Source organism: Myxocyprinus asiaticus, chromosome 16, assembly GCF_019703515.2.
Source record: "Myxocyprinus asiaticus isolate MX2 ecotype Aquarium Trade chromosome 16, UBuf_Myxa_2, whole genome shotgun sequence".
Lineage (NCBI taxonomy): Eukaryota > Metazoa > Chordata > Actinopteri > Cypriniformes > Catostomidae > Myxocyprinus > Myxocyprinus asiaticus.
The window spans coordinates 12,274,953-12,286,427 of NC_059359.1; the positions used below are offsets into that span (position 1 = coordinate 12,274,953).

The window sequence follows — 11,475 nt, forward strand, 5'->3', positions numbered from 1 at the left end:
GAGATTTTGATTGGTAGTTATATATTGTGTGTTTGACCATATCTAGCTATTGAATAGTTGTTCACATTGAAGTTTGTTGTGGCAGTTTGGAAAATATCAAATTAATATATGCAATTAAATAGAATTTCTGGAATCAGTTAAAAGTCTTATTGTCTCTGGCTGAGGTGTCCTATTTTTCAATAAATTATGTTCACAGAAGGAAAGGAAAGGTTGATCTACTTGGGCATCATAGATCAAGGCTTCTAACCAATGGCACTATTTGATAAAGCCCTTTTTAGTGGTTTATCACTGAGATCATTTGTATATGCCACCGATTTACTTGGAAAATATCAATTCACGCTGTCTTGAAGACCTTGTAAATTGATAACCGCAAGGCGGCAGTGCAGCCCAAGATAACGGGAACAGTTGACGCACAGAAATGAGAACTGAGAGTCTGCGGCAACTTACTGAATATAGATTTGAGAGAATAGATATTGCGTCTTCTGACACACAACTGTCTGGAAATAAATTTGACCATGTCGTTTGACTTGCAGCATATTTTTGTTCTGTTGAAGATAAACAGCTTTTCCAAATATTGAAGATTTTAGTTAGGCTATTGTGGGCTTATAGGCTACTTTATCATTCTGATTCTCATTCTCATTTCTGGAGATGTCGCAGGTAATGGAATGCAAAAGAATATATATAGGCTCTTTCTCTTGCAAAAGAAAGAAAAATAATTATACTTGTTCGACTTTTCTTCATAATAATCTTAAATGAGTGAGCAAATTTTTACTTTGTCTGATGCATTCTCTGCGAGACAATCTGCCCTGCAGTGAGGTGCTTTTCGCACCATGCTTGCTTGTAGCGAGTGCAATAGATCAGTGAATATTTTTGTCGACCTGTTAACCTCTGTCAACATGTTAGACTTGTAAGGCTTGGCATCCTGTTGCGTTGCCTGGTGCAGAGACCGAGGGTACACTATATATATATATATATATATATATATATATATATATATATATATATATATATATATATATATAATACACACACACACACACACACAGTATATAATTTGTTTTATTTATTTGTTTAATAATCATACTGCAAACATCATAATGTGAAAACATCTAAATGCCAAAGCCTTTTTGCTTGGACTCATAAGGTTTACAAGTAGTCTTGAGAAGTTTTCCACAGAAGCATTTCTTGAGTGGGCGTGTCTCTGAGTGTGTGTCTGCAGCCTCCGCGCGTTCGGCAGCGTAGAGCGCACTTCACTAGAGAGACGCAACACAGATCTTGCGCTGATCGCGCTCGTGAAACAAACAAACAAACCAAAAAAAAAAAAAAAAAAAAAAAAAGAAGAAAAAAAAGAAAAAACGGACTTAGTGGGGGACACGGCTCTGCTTCACTTTTTGGGGACAGTACCACCATGGATGCCTTGCGAGCAGTCGCCTTTTCCACGCTCTTCATTTTCCTGTGGAGTTTACCGTGTTGCCAGTCAGCTGCGCTTAAATCATCCAGAAGGAGCAAGGGTGCACGGAGCGCATATGATGGACAAAGGTCACCCAAAATTCTTAAAGAGATTTTCACATCCTCCCCGGTTGCGAGTCGTCGGGATGATTATTTAAAGGACCCGGTTGTGCCCCACGATTACATGATATCTATATACAGGACTTATTCCGCCGCTGAAAAACTTGGGCTCAATGCAAGTTTTTTCCGCTCTTCAAAGTCTGCAAACACCATAACGAGTTTTGTAGACAGGGGAAAAGGTTGGTTTTGTTTTATTTTCTAAAATGCATCATCTGTTTGAATTATGCACGGTCATGCAAGATAATAAAGACTGCATGGCAAAATATGATTACTCGTTTTGATAAGTGTGGGAATTATTTATTAATCATCACTTTTGCTTTTAATTCTGTGCCACGATGCATTCTAATATGATGAAATATACATTTTCAAATGTTGTATATGCATTAAACACGCAGTGCTTGTGAATTGATGGCATGCGTTCAATTTGTGGTAGTTTGGGGGGGAAAAAAGTTTTGCTTTGAAAGATGATGGATAGACCTAGATTATTGTTGTTCGAGGGAAAATAGGATGTCTTCTGCTGAAATGCGATGAATATATTTGGAGTCAACTCAATGATGAGTAAATGCAAATTAAATAATTCGTGTAGCCTACTAAGGGTCATCACTCGTCCTATTTGGGCCACAATTTAATGGTCATCTCGACCTCAGATTTCGGGTAGTGTAAGGTTATATTAGTTGTACATTGACCCTAAGGTAACACGACAGTAAAACACTAATTGGTGCGTTTTCTAAATGAGGCAATAAATCATCCCCTTAACATTTACGCGTGCAAGCAGTCTGAGCTGTTCTCACAAACGTCATTCGAGGATAAACTTACAGTAAAAACGCACTGGTCGTTTTTTCCCCCCAATTTTAATTACACAGACACACACACACACACACACACCCAAACAAATAAAATAACAATAATTAAATTCGCTTTTTTTCGTGCTGAAGAAATAATAATAATAATAATTAAAAAAACTCGTTTTTATTTGTAGGCTACATTTTAGGCCTATACACTGTTTTATTTATTTATTATTTTGATAACCATATCATTTGCACGTTTACACTGAATTTCATTTTATTTATTTATTTTTGTTTGCAGTTGTTTTTTCTATGCAGTAACTTTACGCTTATGTGTTGTAATGAAATTGGATTTACTAGAAATAAAGTTTTGGACAAACCTGCAGGGAAAAAAATAAATAATAAAAAAATCAAACGCGCAACAAAAAGAAGGGGCAAACGCATTTTGCGACTGGTATAAATGGCACATTTTCTTTTGCATTTAAACGCGTTAGTAGAAGAAGAGAAGCGCACACTGAATTGATGAAAAAAGCTTCACTTTCCTCACTGATTTTGATTTGATGTGTCATTAGATATGACCCTTCACTGGACCCTCTGAGGGTTGCTTTGCATCAAACCGCTGATTGGAGTATTTGAACTCGGTGATCTAATTGAGTGTTCATGTCATAACATATCAAACACTGTCTATTCTTCCGTAATGAACTAGTTCAGCCAGTGGCACATCACCAAAAGAGATGAGGAAAAGCGTAGAGGACTTTAGTGCTTATACCTCTGTGCGTGGTCGCCTGTTTAAACTGGGAGAATTCTTGCTTTTGGAAGATGTTTGTGGCTCAAAGGCCCCAAAAGTGTGTATATTCTGTGAGGTTTTTACTGCATTAATCAGTGTTGCAGGTCAAAATAGTTTCTTCTTCCCCCAGATCTCACATTCTCAAGTAGCTTAAAACATTTACCATCAATACTTCATGCAAAATTAATGAAAAACCGGCGACATTCTGAAACTACTCCAGTTGCTTGGCTGCACTAAAATGTCTTGGCTATATGTGCCATGCGCGTCATTCGCTGTTAAATGTCAACAAGAATCATTTCCACTCAAGCGCCGTTCAATTATGATAAGGCAGTAATCTTTTTTGTGTAACAGGAAAGAATTTCCTCCAAACAGATAAGACATTTCCCAAAATTTTCAGATCGTTATGGTTGCAAGATCAGACAAGATCAAACGGAATGTATGAAAATTACTTTTGGCACTTGAAGTAACTCATTAAAACGCAGATGGTGCTCGCTGGCCCCGGTAGCCACACCAAAAGAAGCTCTCTCTCTCTCTCTCTCTCTCTCTCTCTCTCTCTCTCTCTCTCTCGTTGCAGGCTTAGCTACTACTCAACAACAAAATCGACTTATTGGACAAGAATGTGTATTGATTTAAAAGGGAGCAACAGTGGAACAACTGTGTGACTGGAATGATTTATGAATTTATTTAAGCGGTATTCAGTTGTCTTTGTTATCTGTTTAGGCCTCTTGCTGCATGTAGGCCTAATTGTATTTGAAATAACTTATATGCGGAATAATCACTTTTGTACAGGGGATGTTGTTATTGGCAGAAGGAATGAAATATAAGCGGGGTGTATTTTAATGGGGGGGGGGGGGGGGGGGGGGGGAAGCGAATTTCGAACCGTTAATTATTTGGTGACCTTGTATTCGATTTGTTTGAGGTCTTATAAAAAAGCTAATGTGGACCATACGTGCATATCAACTAAAACTAACACACGGTTTCAATCTACTTGACAATTAAGTTCGCGCATAAAGAAAAACAATATGAGAGGAAATCTAAAAAAATAAATTGACTATACCGCTGGCGTTTTGGGGTCATTTTATGGTTATTTAATTTTAAAATATTAATGTAGCTAAGCAACAAATTGAATTTAGGTGCTTTTAGGCTTGACAAAAAAAATTAAAAAAAATAAATAAAAAATAAAAAAATAATAATAAAAAAAATTAGACTCCATTGAACAGACTTATGCTTGTCTTTATCTGGCACGTTTTCAGGCTAAATGATAGCTGTGCCCATGGTGTATAGTTGGAACTAAAAGTAGTCTAACAGTCCAACTCAATTTCTTACAAGCCCACTTGAATTCAGATAAATGCTTCTCGTTTGGTCCGTCAGAGAGATAAAAGGCGGTGATAAAGTGCGACTAGGCCTCTGGATTCCTGAAGGGGAAAGAATGCATTAATTGTGCATTGTTCAACACGTACAGTATGACGCTTTGTGTCTGGCGCACTCTATTTCGCCCCACTCTCCAAATCTCTCTACATTGTGTTATCACCTGTACATATTTATGGCAACTTATTTTAATCTACTAGGTTTGTATTTATTTCAGGATTTAGTAACCACATAATGAAAAAAATAGCTATACACCCGTTTACTGTGATTTCTCAGGGGAGGCCTCACTGTAAACCCTAATAAGTTAGCAGAACTCAAAAAATTGAGGCGATCAGTCATCAATTTTTTTAAGTTAATAAACTCACAAGTTTAAGTGAATAGAACTTTCAGATTTTCATTTTGTACTACACATGCTATGTTAATTGCTCGTCAAATATTAAGTAAACTCATACATTTTGATGGCACTTTAAATGTAACTCTTTGGCTGAACTTAGAATGAACAAGTAATCTCAATTTAATACTTAAAGTAGAGGAAACCTAGCTAGTTCAAGCTGGAATTAGCTAGCACAGTGAATGCTAGAATGCTGAATGCATGCTGATTGGTAACACTATACTTTGATTAGCACTGCAATTGCTAAAGCAATATAGAACATTCTGAATTTACCTGTCCTCAGCCTAAGCTCAAGCTCCACTAATGATAACCCCTAAAAACTCCAGCATAACAGAAACTCTTCTAAATAACACAACAAAACGCATTATATAACACATAATTTCAGCATTTACTCTCCCCTTGGAGTGAACTAAAAAGAAAGAGAACATTCTAAATACTCATCAAGGTTCATTTATTTGAACTAATTTGTATGATTTAATTTTTCCTAAAACAGTTCATTATTCTGAGTTTACAGTGCTTGCTCCTAATTTGAATGTTTCAATAGCAAAAAGTAATAACTCCAACAATATTTAGCATCACACATATTGCTGGTGCATCCTCATCATTGCCATAATCATCTTCTCCTTATTGTTATTACAATTAGCTACTCTTTTATGTTTGATTTTGTACGAGTTTGACAAAGTCTCAAATAAGGCCTGTTTGACTTGATCCTTTTGTTAGAATGTGAGCCACCACCCCTCTCCTTGAACACAGTGCGCCCTAAGTGAATCTGACTGCAATTATTTCTTTTATTATCTTGCAGACGATCTCATGCTTTCTCCTTTGCGAAGACAAACGTATCTGTTTGATGTCTCAACTCTCTCCGACAAAGAGGAGCTGGTCGGCGCTGAGTTAAGGATTTTCCGAAAAGCGCCTGGGGATTTCCTACCGTTGCCGTCAGGCGTCTACCACCTTCATTTGCTCTCATGTCGATCAGAGAGGCCACTGGGCTCCAGGTCCCTTGATCTCCAGGATTCTCGAAAACAAGAATGGGAGGTTCTGGACGTATGGGGGATTTTTAAAAACAGGAATCTTCACGCAGCCCAGGGGAATCAGCTTTGTCTCCAGCTCAAGGTGACGTATGGCAAATCTGACACGGAAATCGACCTTAAGCAACTGGGTTTCCACAGACACGGTCGAACGATGCAGGAAAAGGCGATATTGGTGGTTTACACACGGTCTAGGAAGAGGGAGAACTTGTTCAATGAGATGAAAGAGCAGATCAAGTCTCGGGGAGAGCAGCAGCAGGAGGAGGAGGAGGAGGAGGAGAGCGGCCTGCAGTTTAAAGCGCGGCGCAGACGGAGAACTGCGCTAAATACCAGTCGTCACGGGAAAAGACATGGCAAAAAGTCCAAATCGAGATGCAGCAAAAAGGCGTTGCATGTCAATTTCAAAGAGCTGGGCTGGGACGACTGGATCATCGCGCCCCTGGATTACGAAGCCTATCACTGCGAGGGCGTGTGCGATTTCCCGTTGAGGTCGCACCTGGAGCCGACCAACCATGCCATCATTCAAACGCTCATGAACTCCATGGACCCGAACAGCACACCGCCGAGCTGTTGCGTTCCCACAAAACTCAGCCCCATCAGTATACTGTATATAGACTCGGGTAACAATGTCGTGTACAAACAGTACGAGGACATGGTGGTCGAACAGTGTGGATGTAGGTAGCGAATCACACAAACAAGACTTTGGCACAAAGGCAAGAAAAATTTGACGTGAGGCTAAATGAACCTGACCAGAAAGAAGCAAAACAAAAAGACGCGTTTTGCCGCATTCTTACCTATGCAAAAGGGATTGTCCATTCTTCCAGACATTTCTGACTATTTAAATGATCTCCAAATTATCAACTACAAATAGGCCACCATTCATGTTTGTTGCAACTGGGCATGCATTGTTTCTCTAATAATTGGGAGGGAAAATAATAATATTTCGTTACACAAAAAAATACAAAAAATAAAATAAATGATGATAATAATAATTAATAAAAAAAAAAAAAAAAAACTCGTCTGTTAGACAGGTAGCCTATTTAAAAAAAGGCCAGATTTAGTGCGCAACCGCACGGATAGGATTCACGGAGGATAATGTTACACCATTATCAGCGTGGACTCAGAAGAATGGGGAGACGGGCACCTGTTCAAACGGGAAATGTTCTCAGTCACTCTGTTATAAGGTCTAGTTATACTGAATGTTTAATGGATAATGATATATGGGTAAGACGCCGTGTCGCTCTCCTCCACCTTTAACAATGCCCTGGAAACGCTTTATTACGACCACCGGATGCGTTATCAAATCATATTCTGCTTTTTGGGCAAAGGTGAATGTACCAAACACGATGAAAAGCAATTTCTGCTTCTTCCGTTTGACTGCACGTGAGCGAATCTTGTGGCGCGCGCTTACTAGGGAGAGAAAAATAATTGATTGTTGCTTTAAAGGTAAATGAGGAGCATCGGACAGTGTTCTTGAGTAAACTGCCTGGACATTTGACCACTGGTCACGAAGCCTGCATAAATCCACAAAAATGTCATTTTGTACTTTCAGGGTGGAATTGACAAGCAAAGACACTCACCTGAGATGACAAAAATGGAAATCCATCAACGTTTGCATCTTTACAAAATGCACTTCCACAACAGCGAACTGTCTTAAGGAGCGAGGAAGGAGCGTTTTTTTGCCCCGACCTATTGACTGACTAGGAAAAGAGAGAGAGAGAGAGAGACTCACAAGCGAGATTACTATATTTAAATGCACATTAGCTTTGAATGCACTGTTGTTCATTATTTGAGCTGTAAATATTTTGTAAGTAAAACCTAAAGTGCAACGTATGAAGAAATGAAACAAACACATTTCTTTGTTAATGTACATTCAAAATGCACTCAAATCGCTATAATTTCTATTCTATAATTATTTTATTATTTGTGATGTACAGAGTTCCATGATAATCGTGTATTTCTTACGCTGATGAAACAAAAATTAATTTAAAATGTATTCGTTATTGCTGAGGGTGGAAATACCATTATCGATGTCTACCTCATAATTGCATAGAATCTGTTCTGAGGTGCATTCAATTAGAGTTTAAGGTTTTTCCCTATATATATATATATATATATATATATATATATATATATATATATATATATATATATATATACAGTATATCAATGGATAATAATCCACACTATTACTGTACTAATAAAAGGAATAAATACAGTATTTGTGTTGTGCAAGTGACTCCTCTGACCCCTTTACAACTGACAAGCCTATACAGTATAGCCGCAAATGTATTTGTTAGCCATTTTAAATTCTATTTAAACTCTAATTACCTATAAATTAAATGTTATGCAAATGAAATGCAGAAAATCAGCTTTCCTTTAACTTGCTTCCAAATTTATTTGATCCAATCTGTGAAATACCAAATTCAGAACAAAGATCAAGGAATACAACTGGACAATGTATGTTTGATTTTTTTTTTTTTTCAGGTCCTTAACTGTGAGGACAAATTTTCCATTAAAGGAATATTCCGGGTTCAATACAAGTTAAGCTCAATCGACAGCATTTGTGGCATAATGTTGATTTCCACCAAAATTAGTGGCTCCGCCCTTCTTTAAAAAAAGCAAACATCTAGATCACAGTGAGGCACTTAAAATGGAAGGGAATGGGGCCAATTTTTGGAGGGTTTAAAGGCATGAATGTGAAGCTTATAATGTTATAAAATCACTTACATTAATTCTGTTAAAACTCATGTATTATATGATCTGTGAAGTTATTTAAATTGTCCTTATTAAGATCTTTTTGAATGAAGTTGTAAAATTGGCTATAACTTTACACAAAAAAGGTTAGTAAGCGATTTTATCACACTAAAATCATGTTAACACCCATACTGTTTATGCCTCGTGGCTATACTTTTGAAAAAGTGAGCATTTTAACGTTCACAAATTGGCCCCCGTTTACTTCCATTGTAAGTGCCTCACTTTAACCCAGATTTTTGCTTTTTTTTTTTTAAAGAAAATGAGGGGCAAGTTAAAATTAATTTGTGTGGTAATCAATATTATGCCACAAATGCTGTCGATTAAGCTTAACTTGCATTGAACCCAGAATATTCCTTTAGGTTTAGTGAAGTTATCTTATAGTTAAATTTAAATTTATCCTAGGTGAAGTCTAACAATTACATTCTTGTTTTTTACTCAGCAGCTTCTTTTCATGTGTCTATCTTTTGTTTCCATTAGTCTGACAGATCTTCTTCTGAGATAATCCAGCTCTTCACCTGATCACTTTCACATTTTATTAGCTCTCAAATGATTTAAAAACCCCACAAGACTTCTGTATCTATTTTTTTTACAGTGCATTATAAGTAGATCATCAAATACATTTCTGCTCCAGCATAATGGTGCTAATATGTCACAGGGTAATTGTCCCTTGCACAGTCACCTCTTTTTAAATTGTGTCGAAACATGTGGACCACAGAGATTTAAGGATATGCATCCCGGCATAGGTCTGAGTGTATGAGCAACAGGCTGTTTTCCAATAAAATAGCCATCCGCGGGTCAAGTTTTCTTAACACTGTAATGTTTCCCAATCTTCAGATGAAAAGGCTGAAAGCAGGGATTGCTTCCATATAGGCACTGGCCTTGGCCTGGAAGCAATTAGGAAATTGCTTTGAAATGGTATATGCTGTCCAGACTCTTTTACAGTATCATGTCACTCTACACATGTTTGTTCAAGGAGGGGAAAAAAGATGCTAATGTGCCATTTAGCTGTCCCCATGAATGACAGTTACAATGATAATGTCTTTCAGAATGGGGATGGAGACAGCATGCACTCTGTCAGGTGGGATCTGCTTAAAATGCAGTTCATCACCCATTGCAAATCTATCCCTTTTAGAATTGTTGAAACAGATTGATACATCAAGGACTAATTCAGCTAGGTTTACCATCATCATCCTGTAAGATTTGTGCTCACTAAAAGCTTATGAGGGACACTTATTTAAAGATTTTTGTGAATGTTACTTTGGATGATACTAAAGTGAAGATGCTATTTATGTTTATCAATAGGAATTTCATACAGTGTCATTGCTGCCTATCTAGATATAATCACTTAGCACTTTATTAGGAACACTATGGTCCTAATAAAGTACCCAACGTGGTCTTCTGCTGTTGTAGCCCATTCGACTCAAGGTTCGAAATGAAATGCTGTTCTGCTCACTACAATTGTACAGAGTAGTTATCCGAGTTACCGTAGACTTTCCAACAGCTTGAACCAGTCTAGACATTCTCCGTTGACCTCTCTCATCAACAAGGCATTTCCGTCTGCTGAACTGCCTCTCACTGGATGTTTCTGTTTTGACACCATTCTGAGTAAACTCTAGAGACTGTTCCCAGGAAAATCCTAGGAGATCAGCAGTTACAGAAATACTCAAACCAGCCCATCTGGCACCAACAATCAAGTTTTTCCTCATACTGATGGTTGATGTGAACATTAACTGAAGCTCCTGACCCGTATCTGCATGATTTTATGCATTGCTGCCACATAATTGCCTGATTAGATACTTGTATGAATAAGTAGGTGTACTGGTGTTCCTAATAAAGTGTTAAGTGAGTGTATAATCAGGTTCAAGACAGCTTGACTTTACTGAGGAATTCTTTTCTAAATACCAATAGAATGTCAGTTAATTTTTTAAAGAAACTGAGAGACCGATTGCAACAGACCCAAGACGTTTTCTGTCTCCTATTTGATTATGATTTATGTAATAGTGGCCGGGTTCATAGAAAGAGTGGATGAAGATCGGAATGCAGAAGATGCAGAGGGTGTTTAGCAAAATGGAATGCAGAGTTTACAATTCTGGGTTCCTCTACGCATTCCTGGGCTCAGCGCTTCGATGAGTAAATGGCTTTTCCTGGTCATAGGAGAGCTATCTTCTTCTGGCAGGAATGCCTCTTGAGACATCACTGTTTATTTGAATGTTATGTCTAATGTGTGTCTAATGTGTTTTTGTCTTTCATAAAATTGTACAGTGAAATGCCTGGCAGATGAACAGATACATTTCAGTTGAGTTTTGGGGAATGTTCTTCATAAATAGCATTGACACATCACATCTGTGCATGGTGCTATCAGACAGGATTTCGACTGTGCAAGGGCTCTGATAATGCTTAAACGCTCTGCCCCACACAGCAAAGATACACAGTCTTGACTTTTAAAAAAGGAGATTTTGGAAAGAACGTGCTCAGAAAAAAGCAAAAAGTTTGCTCAGGTAATCAAAAATGATTCATTAATAGACTTTATTAAAGAACTAATTTTTATAAGTCTTTGAGCCTAAGTGGGACAAATAAAATACATAGTTTTAATTATAATTCTGACATGCATAAAATGCACCGTTAATTATTATTATTTTTATTTAATTGACAATGCAATTTATTTGTGTAATGAATAAGATTTAAGGTTTAAGATAAGGGCAGGGCACATGTGGCCAGAGCCTGTTGGGTGACTGTTCATAAAACTGAATGTGCAAAGAGAGAGAGAGAGAGAGAGATCAAAAGACAGTG

The 11,475-nt window shown here is 37.5% G+C and overlaps 1 protein-coding gene across 1 annotated transcript; it reads left to right on the forward strand.

The window, feature by feature from the left end:
- Positions 1–1,254: 1,254 nt before the first annotated feature.
- LOC127454488 (growth/differentiation factor 6-A-like) lies at positions 1,255–8,004 on the forward strand. The gene is made up of 2 exons (XM_051721747.1): positions 1,255–1,748; positions 5,703–8,004. The coding sequence occupies exons 1-2, from the start codon at positions 1,409–1,411 to the stop codon at positions 6,608–6,610; spliced, it is 1,248 nt and encodes a 415-aa protein (XP_051577707.1). The 5' UTR covers positions 1,255–1,408; the 3' UTR covers positions 6,611–8,004.
- The last annotated feature ends 3,471 nt before the right edge of the window (positions 8,005–11,475 follow it).